This window comes from Rana temporaria, chromosome 2, assembly GCF_905171775.1.
Source record: "Rana temporaria chromosome 2, aRanTem1.1, whole genome shotgun sequence".
Classification (NCBI taxonomy): domain Eukaryota; kingdom Metazoa; phylum Chordata; class Amphibia; order Anura; family Ranidae; genus Rana; species Rana temporaria.
The window spans coordinates 135,231,443-135,248,876 of NC_053490.1; the positions used below are offsets into that span (position 1 = coordinate 135,231,443).

Genomic DNA, 17,434 nt, shown 5'->3' on the forward strand with positions numbered 1-17,434 from the left:
AATCTAATGTTAAAAAAAAAAATTGTGTGAACTCCCGCTTTAAATGGTTAAAATGCACAAGTGAGAAGGGAGCCTTACATATAAATGCAACGCAGCGCACATAAAATGAATACAAATTCCCGTTATCATACACGTTTTTTTTTTTACGTATTTCTCTGCTCTGCATGGCGTGTAGGGGCACAGAGCACTGGACTACACTAATATGGCTTCCTAGTGCCGAAGACGCCTCCGCCCTCTAGTGTCCGCGCTCCCGGAAGCAGCCTCCCTTTCCCCGGAAGTGATGTCGCGCTCGATAAGGAGGCTTGTATAGACAGCGGAGAAGGGGAGGACGGGAAGGATGGTGGACTGATCGAAGGGTTGTTTTGTACGGAAGGTACACAGGGCCCTTCGGAAGGGATGGATTCTCTCTTGGCCTCGGCCAGCCGCTCCGAGGATGAGGACTCGTCTACCGGACACAAGAGGAGCCTCTCTCAGGGGTCCGGCCTCATCCCCAAGAGGAGGAGCTCGTCCAGGTGATGTCCCGCCCCGTGTGACACCAGGCCAGTGTTATTGTATGGAGACCGGGGCTAGCAGAGCTGTGGGGTCCAGGTAGTGTGCCTTTCCTGGGAGGTCCGATATACAGCAGGCCGTGCTTCTTCCTATAGGAGGGGACTTGTACCTCTGTGACAGCCCGGCCATTGTTTATATACCGGGATGGGGGCTGACATTGCTGGGCTCTGTGTCTTCCTTCTCTATACATTCCTCCTGTCTCCACCTGCTCAGGTCATTGTCCTGAAAGGCTATGGAGACCATGATAGTCAGCAATGGCAACCTACCTTGTTCTGTCATGACAGGTGACCTTTAAACTGACCAGCCTAGCCTGTGTTCCTCAGTGCTTTATAGATCACAGATATTAGCACATGGGTGGGGTTCTAAAGACCGACTACGGGCAAAATCTATCTCCATCACCCATCCTGACTGCTCTTTAGAGTTCTTGCCTGGTGAAGCGAATTCTACTAACCTGAGTTCCTCCATCCAGCACCGCAGATTGCCCCTTAACTCCCCCACAGGCCGACATCCATAGTCTCCTGATTCTGGAAAGAATCCCTCCAGGAGACAGTCAATGGGAATTGTCCACATCACACAGGCAGTGGCGTGGACAACCAGAAGAAGGACCCCAGCAGAAAGTAAACAGAGAAGTATGATCATGGCTTCAGGTAAGGGTTGGAGGGGGTTACTTTAGTCCAGGTGCTGCGCTGGGCTTTAAAGTCTTCACTTCACATTTGTAGGACTCCAAAGTTGCACGACTTTAAAGTGCAACATTGGATGGGTGCCACTTGGATGTGACAAAGTCTGACCCACTGTTGCACGTAAAATATTCAGGTACAACTTTCATGCGACTTTTGAGGGTCAACAATGAAGATTGAAGTCTGTGGTCCTCAAGCTGCATGAAAGTTGGACCATATAGGAGTGCATATAGGAATGGGTATCATTGGAAAACATGGAGTATGACGTCATGCAACTTTGATGTCCAAAGTTGCATGATGGGCTGCACAAGTGTGAATGCGGTGTTACAGAAAAAATGTATACCTGAACTAAATCCCTCCCCCTTGCTGTACTTGCCTCTGGGAATGCTGAGCTGTCAGTGCCCACGCAGCCAGTCCCGCAGTCTGGGGATTTGAAATTCCTACCCTACCTCACCTGAGTGTGATTGGTCAGCATCGGCTGCATGGTTACTGACAGTTCAGTATCCCTGGAGGTAAGTATAGCGGGGACCAGGGGGTGGGCAGGGTGTACAGTGTTAGTTCATCTCTATTTATTTTTTTATAAAGGTGAAGTAACACTTTAACCACTTAAGACCCCGGACCAAAATGCAGGTAAAGGACCAGGCCCCTTTTTGCGATTCGGCACTGCGTCCCTTTAACGGACAATTGCGCGGTTGTGCGACGTGGTTCCCAAACAAAATTGGCGTCCTTTTTTTCCCACAAATAGAGCTTTTTTTTGGTGGTATATGATCACCTCTGCGTTTATTTTTTGCGCTATAAACAAAAATAGAGCGACAATTTTGAAAAAAATGCAATATTTTTTACTTTTTGCTATAATAAATATCCCCAAAATATATATAAAAAAATTACAATAAGTGTTTATCGATTAGTTTGCGCAAAATTTATAGTGTTTACAAAATAGGGGATAGTTTTATTGCATTTTTATTAATTTTTTATTTATTTTTTTACTACTAATGGCGGTGACCAGCGAAATTTTTTTTTTTTGTGACCGACATTATGGCGACACATCGGACAATTTTGACACATTTTTGGGACCATTGTCATTTTCACAGCAAAAAATGCATTGTTTACTGTGAAAATGACAATTGCAGTTGGGGAGGTAACCACAGGGGGCTCTGAAAGGGTTAAGTGTGACCTTATCTGTGTTTCTAACTGTAGGGGGGTGTGGCTGTAGGTCTGACGTCATTGATTGTGGTTCCCTATATTAGGGAACACACGATCGATGACGGCGCCACAGTGAAGAACAGGGAAGCTGTGTTTACACACAGCTCTCCCCGTTCTTCAGCTTCGGGGACCGTGCGCGGGACTCCAGCGGCGATCGGGTCCGCAAGTCCCGCGGCTGTGGTCACGGAGCTTCGGACCGGGTCGCGGGTGCACGCCGGCGACCCACGGCTGAGCTTTAAAGCGGGGGTTCACCCTATCGACGGCAAAAAAAAAAAAAAATTTTCTTTTACCTTTGAATCAGGCATTGTAGCGCGAGCTACAGTATGCCTGTCCCGAATTTTTTCCCCCCATACTCACCTTGTAGTCGTCCATCGAAGATACCGGGGAATGGGCGTGCCTCTGGAGACGGAGGATGATTGACGGCCGGCTCTGGCGCGTCACGCTTCTCCGGAAATAGCCGAAATAGGCTTGGTCTTCACGACGCGTGCGCATAGCCTGTGCGCACGCGCCGTGAAGAGCCGAGACCTACTCCGGCTGTCTTCGGGGAGAGTGACGTGCCAGGGCCGGCCGTCAATCATCCTCCCTCTCCATAGGCACGCCCATTCCCCGCGGGAGCCGGAATCTACGATGGACGACTACGAGGTGAGTACGGGGTTAAAAAAATCGGGACAGGCATACTGTAGCTCGCGCTACAATGCCTGTCTCGATGGTAACATCATGGGATTGTGGGTGAACTACCGCTTTAACAATCACGTACAGGTGCCCAGCCGTGCCATTCTGCCGACGTATATCGACGTTGGGCGGTCCTTAAGTGGTTAAAGTGGGATCTTCAGCCTCCCCACCCACTTTCCCTCATTACACTCCTTTTTCCTCCTATCACAATCGAACATTTTATTTAAAGCAGAACTTTACCCATGACCACTTGATAAAAAAAAAAAAAAAAAAAAATCTTTTGCAAGGAACATACATTCTACATAAACAATTCTGCTACCAAAACTAGTGTGCGTAAATTGCCTCCAGCAGTGTTCCTGGTTTTTCCATTTTGTGGAAAAACAGAGCCCCTGAACAGCTGTAAATCATAAAATGGAACGAAATCCATCAATTTTAAGATTTTTAAAAAACGGTTACATTCCTGGAATGCTGGGCTTGCTAACTGTCACATTTGCTTGTGTTCTCAACCAAACTGTCAAACCATCAAATGGCTGGAGTCACAACTGATCACAAGTGCAGCACCAGGGCAGTTGCAGAAAACACAAGCTGCTTCATTGGCTGTAAAAGATAGGAGGGTTTAAATCGGCCTCTGCAAACTCGGCATTGTGCCTAAAAATGGAGAACTGAGCATGTGCAGAGCAGGGTGAGACCATGTACTACTGGATTTCAAACAGTATAGATGCTTATTTTTAATGTTTTACATAGCTATACCTGCAAAAGGGGTCAGCCTGAAGTCATCTAGCAGGACTACATTTTCTGACTAAAGCTCAACGTTTAAATACCTTTTTTTTTTTTTTTTCTTTTTCGAGCTCCCTCTCAACACTTCCAGGATACCCACAGCCTTTTGCGATACTGAAGTCAGGGAGCCCAGTAGACCTTGGGGTACCATCCAGTGCAGGCAGCACTGCACATCATCAGGGGGCCAACTGCAGGACCCAGTAAGAGACAGCTGGCTCCCAGTGATGAAAGTAGGGATGGTGGCATCGTGGGACCCAGAGTGTGGTGACATGCCAGCAGCAGGACAAGGCTGGATTCTCTAGATACATATTTCAAGGATAACTCGGGGGAACAAGGTAGGAAGGGATTTAAAATAATAAAAAAAAACACATGGCAGGGTGAAGTTCATCTGTAAGTGCTGACCTGACGGTGCTGTGGAAATCTCATTACTGGTAAAATAATTTTTCATCTCACTCTTTCGATACCCGAGACAGAGTTTCCATATTGTAGGAAGTGACCACCGTACATGGCAACTTTTGGACAAAGGTTAGGTCTATAGGAAGAGGCCATGACGAGTTTTGTGCATACATGACCAAGTAGTCGCTTACATGCTTTATGAATCCCAAGTACTACCTTGGAAAGGAAGGCTATTACAAGAAAAACTTGGGTTTTATTTCCTAAAACTGACAGGAAAGTACTGGGGAATGGAGGCTGGTTGTCTGTTTAACCTCCTTTTAATAGTAGAATATTGCAAATCTGAGTGCATATTTCAGTTTTCAAAAATAAATAAAGCAATCCCTAAACTGTATTCCCCCTGCAGGTTGTTGCTCTCCTCTGATGGGTGTAGCCTCCTGTGTAGGAGATGCATTCAAGTCTGCGGGGCATTGGCGTACAGGTAGCCTCACAAGGTGTTTTTTCTGGCTGGGCTGCATTAGTGTGGGAGGCTGCAGCTTTGTACTGTGAATTGGTGCACCTTTGCTGTAAAAATATAATTAAAGTAAGTTTTGAGTGTTTTGTAAAATATATATCAGTGTCACAAGTATGTAACTCCCCATTTATCTCCATTCTTTCTGTGTGAAGTTTATTGCTTTACTCTGTTCTTTTTTTTCTTATAGATTTATTAAGCGAAAGAAGTTTGATGATGAATTGGTGGAGAGCAGTCTTGCTAAATCTACTAGTCGGGCACGTGGGCCCAGTGGAGGAGAGCCAGGGCGATGTTCAGGCAGCGAACCTTCATCTAATGAGAAGAAGAAGGTAGGTAACTGCACATTCTGTTCAAAGTACATTTTCCCTGTTTATGATTTTAGGAAGATGATGGAGGGCTTGGCGCTTTCAACCTCCTAGAGTTCATTAGCTACAGATACTAGTATTTGTAATATAAAGGAGTTGCCTTTCCTATCATTTATTAATTTTTTTAAAATTGATGTCTCTTAATGTTCAGGAGGGTATGGAACTGAAAGGGGGGGGGGGTGTACATGGGACATCAGAGATCACCATGGAGCTCCCTGGAGATGTGGTGGGCTAATCAATGAAGGAGGGTGCCTACCTGATGCCCCAATGACCTCCCCCTTCTTTTTTTTTTTTTTACCACACCAATACCATAAATCGAGTGCCAACTGACAATGGGTATTTAAACATCAAGTTCTATAGGCTCTACTAATAATAAATAGGTGTGATGGAATGCATATATATATTTTTTTCTTCTCCCATGGTCGCCTCCAGGACTTTTCCAGAGCCTCTTCAATCCTTACCCCAATCTGTCCGCTTATCTCCTACTCTATTAGCTTTTAGACCATCCCTGAAAATCCTTCTCTTCAGAGAAGCCTACCCTTCCCACACCTAACTGTATTTTAATTTTCTCCATCGGCTCACCCCTCACGGTTATTCTCTTTTGTTCCACTTGACCCTCCTGTCTAGATTGTAAGCTCTAACAAGCAGGGCCCTCTGATCCCTCCTGTATTGATTTGTATTGTAAGTGTACTGTATGCCCCCATGTTGTAAAGCGCTGTGCAAACTGTTGGCGTTATATAAATGCAGTGTAATAATATTATTTAAAATTAGTTTCACTTTTTGTATTGAATTTCAGAAATGGACTTTTTGATATATTCTATTTTTGAAATGCACCTGTAATATATTCATACACACGTTTTGGGAAATTGTAACCAGCGATCCCAGATCTTACTATATTTAGATGGGCATTCTATGAATATATAAGCATTTCTTTTAGGGCAAAGTATTATTTATTTCACAAATCCATATTGGCAGTTCGGGAGGTTTGGTCCTCATCCATTGTCTATCAATTTTCTGGCTGCAAGCATGGCTTAATGTTGGAAGATCTTAGGAATGAGTGAGAAACGTATATAGCGCAACACATGCGAACTGAATCGCCTCTGGGCGCTTAGTATCCATTCCCTAAGTAATCTTTTTTTTTTTTTGCCCTCAGAAGAGAGTGCATCTTTTTTATAGCCATAATCCTTTACTTTACATAGTTAGTCAGGTTGAAAAAAGACACAAGTCCATCCAATTCAACCACAATAAACAAAAAAACAAAATAAAAAACACAGTAAAATCCTATACACCCAACTCCATACCCACAGTTGATCCAGAGGAAGGCAAAAAACCCCAGCGGAGCATGATCCAATTTGCTACAGCAGGGGAAAAAATTCCTTCCTGATCCCCCGAGAGGCAATCGGATTTACCCTGGATCAACTATACCTACAAATCTTAGTACTCAGTTATATTCTGTACATTTAGGAAAGAATCCAGACCTTTCTTAAAGCAATCTACTGAGCTGGCCAGAACCACCTCTGGAGGGAGTACTTGGATGAATAATCTTGATTCGCCTGATTCAAATTTCTGTTTTATACTCTTGTGTGTTTTTAATGGTTCGGTTTTTTCTTTTAAAATGTATCAGTTGAATAGGCTTGTTCTATTTCCCTAATATATGATTACTATATTTATTGGTGTATAACACTCACTTTTTTACCTTAAAAATAGAGGGTAAACTGTGCCTGCGTGTTATACGCAGGGGGCTTTGGAAAGTTTCAGGCAAAAACGTAACACTTAAAGTTAGGGTGCGTGTTATACGCCGGTAAGTATTGAACGTGAACACAGGTTTACCTTATTTACTATAATTTTTTGGGACTTAACAGCCTCTACCCCTTTAGGAAAAAGGCCTTGGTGCCTGGTTCATTTATAACATGCCTTACCTTTTATAATCGTGTGGTCTTCAACAGTCCGTTCACACATGCATGTTCCATTGTCTTGCTTAAATGTTGGCATATGATTTGCATTAGGCAGCTCACTCGCTTTGCATGGTCTCTTGATGCTCGGCAGCATACAAAAAACAAACTTGTAGTTGTTTAATGCAGTGTCTTTGCAGTACTTGTGCATTGGGTGCTATTTTTAAATAAACACATAACTGAAGGAACCTTTTATATTGGCCAAAAAAATAAAATGATCTATCCTTCCTTTCAGCAAGTTTGTAAGACTGTTACCACACCAGCTCCACCATCTCCTACTCCAAGTCCTAGCATTACTAAACGGATAAAGAAGAGTAAGCAGCCTCTGCAGGTCACCAAGGATCTAGGAAGATGGAAACCAGCTGATGATCTCCTACTTATTAACACCGTGCTACAGGTGTGTCTGTATTACGATGGGTATACATACTGCAGTCTGAGCATTCTCCCTTAGATTGACCAACAAGTACATACTTAGTGGTAAATACAGTACTGTGCAGATATAAAAACTATTAACACTTCTATCAGCAAAATGGAAAGTTAAATGAACAGAAGAGAAAATCAAATCAATATTTGGTGTGACTACCCTTTTTGCCTTTACAACAGTATCAGTTCTTCCTCTCCTTTTTTTCTTCCTTTTTTTTTTTTTTTTTTTTTTTATGGCTAAAAAATATTTAAAGTAAATTTTCGTTAAATACCATGCCTGGGGGTGTCCCAATCCTGCCAGTGAAGGGGCACATATGTGTGATGTACAGAAGCACTGACATTTACAAAGGCAATATTTTAAACATTTTGGGGGACATTCGCAGAGGTTTGTGTGTTTAAAAAAAAAGAAAATCAAGGAAGCTTGCAGTGAATGTCATTTGCTGGCAATTTAGATTGGACCATTTTTTTTTCTTTGTATCGCATCCTACAGCAAGAATGGGGGGGGGGGGGGGGATGTAGTGTCTCCCCAAGTCCACCCTCCCGAGACCTTTTGAGTTTGGTATGGGTTTTTGAAGACGGTACCTCACACAAAAAAAAGAAGGAAAAATGCTTGCGGTTCTCCTAAAGTGAAAAAATAATAAAGGTATGGTAAACCCTTGTGTTTTTTCACCTTAATGCGCTCTGTCTCTTTGCACGGGGTCCTGGCTCTTGATTGGATAGATTGATAGCAGCGCAGCTATTGGCTCCGGCTGCTGTCAATCAAATCCAATTACACGGGGGGCAGAGTCCGGTATTCGTTTCTATGGACGCAAATGCTGGACTTGGTAACCCACTAGGAGAAGCGCTCTCCCAGGGGGGCGGGGGGTTATCTGATGCGAGGAGGAGCCATGAGTGCTGCAGAGGGACCCAAGAAGAGGATGATCTGTGCAAAACGTGCTGCACAGTGGAGGTAAGTATGACCTGTTTGTTATTTAAAAAACACAAATAAAACAGGAAGGTTTACAAACGCTTTAATCTGAGCATGCAGCCTGTCAATGGTTGTTAAAGACTTGGCGGTGCCTGCATTTATTGTGCTTGACAATCATTGATAGTGGGAAGCTGTCATGTATAATGGCGGTAATACTGCTACTGTACATGACATTTAGCTGCCACCAAATGGGTCAACTTGTGTTTGCACTGAAGCTTGACACAATAATTAAAATTGATTTATATTTTGTATTTAGACTAATGATCTACAGTCTGTGCACCTTGGAGTCAAGTTCAGCTGTCGTTTCACACTGAGTGAAATACAGGAGCGATGGTATGCTCTGCTCTATGACCCCGTCATCTCCAAGTAAGCAATGGAAATCTTTTGATCTACTGATAACAAATCAAATGATGTAAGCTTTTTATTTTGATGGGTTTATCCTTTTGTTCAGAGGTTTTGCAATTTACATAACAAGCCTATATTTTTGTATTTTCTAGGCTAGCATGTCAGGCAATTCGACAGTTACACCCAGAAGCCATTGCTGCCATCCAGAGCAAGGTTCTGTTCAGTAAAGCAGAAGAGCAGTTGCTGAGTACAGTGAGCTCTGTAAGTACTAAAGACGTATGTAAGGTATTGACGTTGGTGTGAAATCTGTTGTGCTGTACAGTGTACTAATTGAGTTTTTTTTTCCTCCTATAGAGCTCACAGCCCACACTGGAGATCTTTCAGGATTTATTGACCAAACATCCAGATGTTTTCTATTTGTCACGTACAGCTAAGTCCCTGCAGGTCCATTGGCAGCTTATGAAGCAATACTATCTTCTAGACGACCAGACAGGTACATATCTTGTGTTTCTACCAGTATAACAAATCTATAGTTTTCTGCTCACCCAGAAATAATCTTTTCTTTTATTGTCCTAGTTCAACCATTACCCAAAGGAGATCAAGTGCTAAACTTTTCTGATGCAGAAGATATGCTGGATGACACCAAACTTAGGTAAGAGAAATATTTGTATTGGTGAAATTTTATCACAGCTTGACTACACTTGATACGGACTGTTTGAGTCAAGGTTTTGTCTGCTATTTTTATTATACTGTCATCGGGCATTGTGCATACTCCTCATGCATACATTTGCTATCTGTTAGTGCATTGTGTACATTTAGTATTCTGTAAAAACTGTGCTGTTTTTTAATTGTAGAGACACCCGAGATGAAGTTTTAGAACATGGTGAGTGATACTGGCTCTTTCAACTGGTTCTGCTTTTACCTATGCACATTGTTTTCAGTTAAATTTCAGTGATCTGTTGCTATTTTAGAGCTGACTGTAGCTGATCGTCGTCAGAAAAGAGAGATCCGTCAGCTGGAACAAGAGCTACATCGGTGGCAGGTTCTTGTGGACAGCATTACTGGTAAGATGTTTGTTTTTTGCTTAATTTTGTATTTTTTTTTAGAAAAACACAATCTAAGTCTCTAGCTTTGAGTAGAGAAACCTAGGTAGGGTGGAAAACCTAAAGCACCAGCCTTTGGCAAACATTTTCAGAAATAGGGAGTCAAAGGTAAAGATTTTTTTTTTTTTTTTTTTTACTAATAATTCTTGTTTTTATAAATGTATTGTTTATAAGGTAAGAATTTTGTTTACTTGAAAATCAGTCCTAGAGGATTTTAAAGCAGGTAATCCTATTCACGGCCTGCTACTTGTGGAACAGTATAAGGGCTCTTTCACACGGGGAGGACCGTTTTCGGGCTCCGCTGAGCCGGCAGATGGCAGGTCTGTCTCTGCACACTGTGCATGGTCTGACCTGTCAGAGCGCCGCTCTCTCCTATGTGGGATCGGATGAGGACGGACCTTGGAGTCCGTTGTCGCCCAATTCGATCTGCCAGACAGATGAAAAATAGGGTTTTCCTCCGTCACACTTTGGCGGGTCGGATGTCAGCGTGCATGTCACCGCTGACACCCGTGGCTCCATAGAGGAGCACAGAGCGCCCGTTCAGGTCTGCCTAAAAAACTGGCAGGCGGACCTGAACGGTCCTAAGATCTTTTAGGTTCCATTGTCCTCCTGGACTCATCAAGCTGTGCATCCCAAAACCAGCAGAAAGAGCCCCATTTGGTATTGTCTCGATGCTTGTCAAAGGGGCACACACCCTTGAAACGCGTTGCCTGGGTTATTACCTTACACAGGAAGCGAGCAGAGACAATACTAAGCTGGGCTCTTGCTGGTTGCAGAGAGCTCCAGCATTGAATGCAGCACAGGTGTAAGCGTGTGTCATCCTTCCTAAATTAGAAGTTAAGGAGTGGACTGTAACATGTTGCATGATCTTTCATGTTCGCCCCAGTGATTATCCCTTCCTGTGTACTGGCTACTTGCAAGCTTTCCTTCTGTTGACCTTTGAGTGCATCACTACTGTGTTTATTTTTTATGTTTGAATAAAGGCGTTTATTGCACCAGATCGATAGGTTTTGTTCCAATGTGCCTTTTGAAATGTAAACTACAGGTTTATAAAGCTTCGTCAGTCTATTGGCTAAACTGAACTTTGTTTTTTAGGAATGAGCTCTCCGGACTTTGATACTCAAACACTGGCAGTATTACGAGGGCGCATGGTGCGGTATTTGATGAGATCTCGGGAGGTAATGTAACTGTAATGTAACTATCTTAAGCAAAACTTTAGACCAGTGTTTTCTTGTACACTAATGTCTGTACTATAGCTGTGTAAAAACAAATGTTTATTTTCTTACTAGATAACACTTGGGAGAGCCACAAAGGACAACCAGATTGATGTGGACCTGTCACTGGAAGGCCCGGCTTGGAAGATTTCCCGTAAGCAAGGTTGGTACCGTCCACTGCGCTGTGGATTAATACTGTTTATATAACAAGATTGGCATATGTTGTAACTGTTGCTATATAGGCTGATCTAAAAGATGAGGGGGGGGGGGGTGTTAAAGTTATAAAATACTTTTTAACCACTTGCTGCTGGGCAATGTACCTGTACGTCACCTGACTTTAAGTTGTTAGAACGGGACGATACCTGCATCATCCTGGTATCCTTTTAAATTATAATTTTTTTTTTTTTTTTTTTTTTAGAACTGGCAGAGCTCTTTCTTGTAAAAGCAAGTCTAATGAGTAAATAGCCTTCTGCCACCTTCCTGGGCTCTTCTGCCCCACTGGGGAGCCCAGAATTGCAGCCAGCAATTCTGCTGGCTGTCCGTAGAGTTGATCGGGGGCTAGAACAGCCCCTATCATCTCTATTGTCTAAGAATCCAGAAATGACAAGTAAATGACAAGTAAATTAATAAAATACAAAATTTTAATGCACAAAGGTTAACACACAGGTTGGTCCCATGTCATACGTAAATGGCAAAAGCACCACACATGTGAATGGTCACTGCAAGCATCAGACCGAGAGCAATAATTCTAGCACCAGACCTCCTGTGTAAATCTAAAGTAGTGACCTGTAAAGCGCTACCTATGGATAATAACAATTGGGGGTTAAATATAGATTTTTACTTGTATGTGACAAGTGGTTAAAGCAAGACTTCACCCAAAAGGGAAGTTTTCACTTTAAATCCTCCTCACCTCTCCTATTATTGGCATGCCTGCCCCCCCAGCCCCCAGTCTTCGGGGCAGATCACGGGTCCATTTACAAAAAGAAGCGCGGCTTGTACATGCGCAGTGGGCAGCTGGCTACAAAGCCAAAAGCAGCACAGCTGGCTGCCTACAGTTAGGATGCCAGAGAAGAACTAGCCCGGGTGAGGACAGCGCTGGATCCCTGGACAAGTTACGTATCCTTTTATTAAAAGTCAGCAGCTACAGGATTTGTACCAGCTGCTTTTTTTTTTTTTCCCCTTTTCCCAGACGGAACAACCGCTTTAAAGTGGAGTTCCACCCATAAATATAACATTACATCAGTAGTTTTTAAAAAAATGTCATTAGTCCTTTAAGATTTTTTTTTTTTTTTTTTAGATGCTTTCAAAGTGTTGTTGCTAGGCAGAATAGTTAATCTTCCCTCTTCCTGCACCTAGGTGCTTAACCTACACCGCACAGACTCCTGGGAATGTAGTGGGTGTAACTTTTCAGGAGTCTGTGCACTCCCCAGTCTTGAAGAATCATGTGACTTGGACAGCACAGGTGCTGAAACCTGATCTGAAACCTATTACACTGCTTGTGCAGCACTGAGCACGTGCGAGATCTGCAAGGCTGAAATCCAGGAAGTCATACAGTCTGGCTTCATGATGCCCACACTTAAGATGGCCCCAGTCAATTTCTATTTTATAAAGTGTCTAAATGCTGTAACAACCGAACAAAACGGACCTTAGTTTACAGACTAACTTTACTAGAATACATTAAGCTTGTGTATTACAGGGGTATTTATATTTAAAAAGTGAAATTGTGGCCGGAACTCCGCTTTAAGCTGAGTTTAGGATATTACAGCTTGCTGTTTACAAAATATTGCCCATTTTGAATCCTGATTTAATGTTTTAATCATTCTCTCCTAACGGTTGAGAAAAATTGTATTTTATATTCTCTATTATATCGGGGTTTTTTTTCTTTGCAATTAAGGGGTCATCAAACTAAAAAACAATGGAGACTTTTTCATCGCAAATGAGGGAAGACGAGCTCTGTACATTGATGGTCGGCCTGTGCTACCAGGAAACAAGTGGAAGCTAAGTCACAACTCTGTAGTAGAGGTAAGAGTTGGAGAAACTCCAGCCATTTGAGAGAAATTAATCAGCCACAAATGGCGTACAGTGTGTGAAGTCAGCCGCGTCTTCCTACTGGCTCACACCCGATTGCACATGTGCAAGTCACGCTGCTCTTTCTGAATGGTATGCAGCCTTCTGGGACTTGTGATATGTGCCAGGAGGTTGCTGTAGGGGGATTGGTTGGCATAAACATCCGTTCAAATCACCTTGGCTTCAGTTGGTTTGCGATTTGGCACTGCATTGCTGACAATTGCACGGTAGTGCAATGCTGCACCCAAACAAAATTGACATACCTTTTTTTTCCACAAATAGAGCTTTCTTTTGGTGGTATTTGATCACCTCTGCGGTTTTTTATTTTTTGCGCTGTAAACAAAAAAATAAAAGCGACAATATTTTGTACTTTTTGCTAGAATAAATATCCCCATATTTATTTATTTTATTTTAAGCAAATTTTATCAGTTTAGGCCAATATTTATTCTTCTACGTATTATTTATGGTAATAAAAATCGCAATAAGCGTATATTGATTGGTTTGCACAAAAGTTTTATAGCGTCTACAAAATAGGAGATTTTATTTTATTTTTTTCCCCGAGACATTATGTAACATTATGGTGGACACTTTTGACGCATTTTTGGGACCGTTGGCATTCATACAGCAAACAGTGCTATAAAAATGCACTGTTTACTATACTATATAAATGTCACTGGCAGGGAAGGGATTAACACTAGGGAGTGATCCAGGGGTTAATTGTGTTCCCTAGGTGTGTTCTAACTGTAGTGGGATGCGAGTGACCTAGAGGAAATGGCAGATCGTGGTTCCTAGCTATTAGGAACTCACGATCTGTCATTCCTCACAGAACAAGGATTTATGTGTTTACACACACACACACACACACACGTCCCTGTTCTGCCTCTCGTGCCCACGATCGCTCGTGGCTGGCAGTTAACGCAACCACCGGTCACGAGCAACAAGTAAAAAATATTGTTTTTTTTTTTAAAATTGTCGCACTTTTTGGTTTATAGCGCAAAAAATAAAAACCGCACAGGCGATCAAATACCACCAAAAGAAAGCTCTACTTGTGGGGGAAAAAAGGACATCAATTTTGTTTGGGAGCCACATCGCACGACCGCGCAATTGTTAGTTAAAACAACGCAGTGCCGGAAGCTGAAATTTCACCTGGGCAGGAGGGGGGTATATGTGCCCAGTAAGCAAGTGGTTAAAAACTGATGTACACAAAGGGGTTTATTTACTAAAAGCAAATCCACTTTGCACTACAAGTGCACTTGGAAGTGCAGTCGCTATAGATCTGAGGGGGACATGCAAGGAAAATAATTTTTTTTCTTTTTTTAGCTTGTACATGATTGGGTGATGAAATCAGTAGAGCTTCCCCTCAGATCTAAAGCGACTGCACTTGCGACGTAGCCTTTTTGCTGCCGGAGCCGTTTTTGCACACGTTTAACAAATAATTTTAGGCCTGAAGCGTACACAAAACCCCCAAACATTATATATTTTCTGAAAGCAGGCACCCTAGAGAATAAAATTTAGTATTAATTTTTTTTTTTTCTACCGCAAAGGTCTAGGAAACAAATGCAGTAAATTGCCTCAAAGTGTTTTTACATTTTTTTGGTGGGGATTTTATGTGCTTGTGTATAACTTACATTTTTTTTTTTTTAGTCGCCTCTGTGATTGTTTGACAGGTTCTTTTGAATGAGACACGCAGGTTCTAAAAGACACTGCATGTCTCCTCTGGGCGTATTGCAATGCAAACCGCATTGCAATACATTCCTTTCTGGCTATGCTAGCCTGGGAAAGTGACAGGGTGATCCGGAAGTGATGTCATACACGTCGCTTTACGAGCAATTGGGCGTACAGACCTGTCAGCGAAAGGGTTAAAGTAGTTTGTGCACTACTTTGGTCAGACTTTCATACAACTTAACCACATAACGACCAGCGCACGCAGATATACATCTGCACAATGGCATGGGCAGGCAAATGGGCGTACCTGTATGTGCCTTTAAATTTGCCGCCCAGCGGGCGCCGCACGCTTCGTGAATGCGCTCACGGGAACTCAATGTTACCGGGCGGCAAAGGCAGAACAGGGGGATGCCTTTGTAAACCAGGCATTCCCCTGTTCTGCCTAGTGACATGTCACTGATCTACTGTTTCCAGTGATTGTGAACAGTGATCAGTGACGTGTCACTGATAGCTCCTCCCCCTAACAGTTAGAATCACTCCCTAGGACACACTTAACACCTTCAGTGCCAGTGTAGTTTTCACAGTAATCTGTGCATTTTTATAGCACTGATCGCTGTAAAAATGACTGGTCCTAAAAATGTGTCAAAATTGTTGCTCTATTTTTGTTTATAGTGCAAAAAATAAAAACCACAGAGGTGACCAAATGCCACCAAAAGAAAGCTCTATTTGTGGGGGGAAAAAAGGACGTCAATTTTGTTTGGGAGCCACGTCGCACGACTGCGCAATTGTCAGTTAAAGCGACGCAGTGCCGAATCGCGAAAAGTGGCCTGGTCTTTGGCCAGCCAAATGTTTCGGGGCTTAATTGGTTAAAGGGGTTGTAATCCCTCATGTTTTTTCACCTTAATGCATCCTTAAAGGTGAAAAGTTCTGTCACTGAGCAGCCTTCCCCTCGTTTTACTCGCTTGAGCCCGTTCGTTCCCACTCCCGAGACGCGCTCTACCCCTCTGGCTGGGGTTCTCGACTCTTGATTGACAGCGCAGTCTTTGGCTCCCGCCAATCAAATTCAATGACGCGAGGGCGGGGCAGAGTCCATCTTTCTTTGTCTATGGACGCAAAAGCTCTGGGATTGGGCCCACACCTGCACAGGTACCCCCAAAGAGAGACCTTCTCCTAGGTGGTTTCCCAATGCGGGGAGGAGCTACTAGCGCAGCCTGGAGACCCCAGAAGAGGAGGATTGGGACCACTCTGCAAAAGGAACTTCACAGTGGAGGTAAGTATGGCATGTTCGTTTTTTAAAAAAAAAAACAAGAGTTTACAACCCCTTTTTTAAGTGCGATAAACTTCAGTGTTAACCCTCAAAGTTGCATGAAAGTCGTACCTGAATGTTTTGCATGCAACAGTGCGTCTGACTTTGCAGAGGGACAACCAGTTGCATCCAAGTCGCACCCATCCAAAGTTGCACTTCAAAGTCGGCACGACTTTGGAGTCATGCAAGTGGGAATAAAGCTTTATTGTCAAAGCTTAATTGAACAAGCTGAAGTTAGAAGCTGTCTACCATACAAAGCTGCTCCAGATTCCGCGTGCTCCGGTTTTAGTAAATCAACCCCAGTGTGTTGACAGATTTTTATTTGTGGCTATGGTTTCCTCCCTAACTCCCAGCAGACCAGCTGTTAATCGCATAGTCAGGTTTTTCGTGGGAAAATGGGGATGATGTAATTTTATATGTGCAATCTAAAGTTGCTATGCTTGTGTTTGCTAAGCAAAGGAGTAAAATAGGAACTAACAATTCCCCATGTACATCTCTATTTCTTTCCCATAGATATCTGGCCTCCGCTTTGTGTTCCTTATCAATCAAGATCTCATAGCCCTCATTAAAGCAGAAGCAGCTAAAATGATCCAGTCTTGAAAGCGGTGTCCTGTGCTGAGACATGAAGACACGGGAACCCGATGACTTGCGTATTTATACAATCTTGCATCCTTCTGTGGAACGTGAACTAGATCCTGAGGCCAGCAGAGCTCTGACAGAGAACTCATTGTTACAAAGAGGTTCCATCCAGCATTCTGGGTCGCCTTGTGTCTAGCTTGTAAAATATAAATATTGCAGTTTGTGATATATACCAGAAGGTATTTTCTGTTTATTTTTGTTTGTTTTGCTGTCATTTAATGTGAGTTTTTCTTACCCTCTCCATGCTTGTATAAAATGGACCATGATTTGTAAAAAAAAAAATATTGTGCTGTGGGTTTTTTTTTTATATTGAGACATTTGTTAGTTGAGATCAATTCAACAGAAGACCTTAAAGATTTTTTTTATTTTTATTTTTTATCAAACTTTTTGTGACTTTAAAGGGTAGCTCCACTTTTGAGGGAGAAAGAAAAAAAAATAGAATAAGCAATGTCTACTGAAGCTGTATTGTAATTGAATGTAATTAAAGATTACCTTTTCCTAGCTTCAGCGCTGTATTTTTCTGTAAACTTCAGTCCAATATGGCAGCAGGGATGGACTGGCCATTGGGACTACAGGGAGTTTCCCGGTGGGCCGATGGCTCAGTGG

The 17,434-nt window shown here is 42.8% G+C and overlaps 1 protein-coding gene across 2 annotated transcripts; it reads left to right on the forward strand.

The window, feature by feature from the left end:
• The first annotated feature begins 272 nt into the window (after nt 1–272).
• On the forward strand, nt 273–17,165 carry MCRS1 (microspherule protein 1). Of its 2 annotated transcripts, none has more exons than XM_040341149.1 (13): nt 273–512; nt 4,973–5,111; nt 7,335–7,496; nt 8,746–8,855; nt 8,987–9,095; nt 9,189–9,327; nt 9,411–9,486; nt 9,689–9,717; nt 9,806–9,898; nt 11,033–11,115; nt 11,227–11,314; nt 13,046–13,173; nt 16,703–17,165. In XM_040341149.1, the coding sequence occupies exons 1-13, from the start codon at nt 397–399 to the stop codon at nt 16,787–16,789; spliced, it is 1,359 nt and encodes a 452-aa protein (XP_040197083.1). In that variant the 5' UTR covers nt 273–396; the 3' UTR covers nt 16,790–17,165. The 2 variants fall into 2 exon arrangements, with proteins under 2 accessions (XP_040197083.1, XP_040197082.1); XM_040341148.1 differs by having other exon boundaries at nt 505–588.
• The last annotated feature ends 269 nt before the right edge of the window (nt 17,166–17,434 follow it).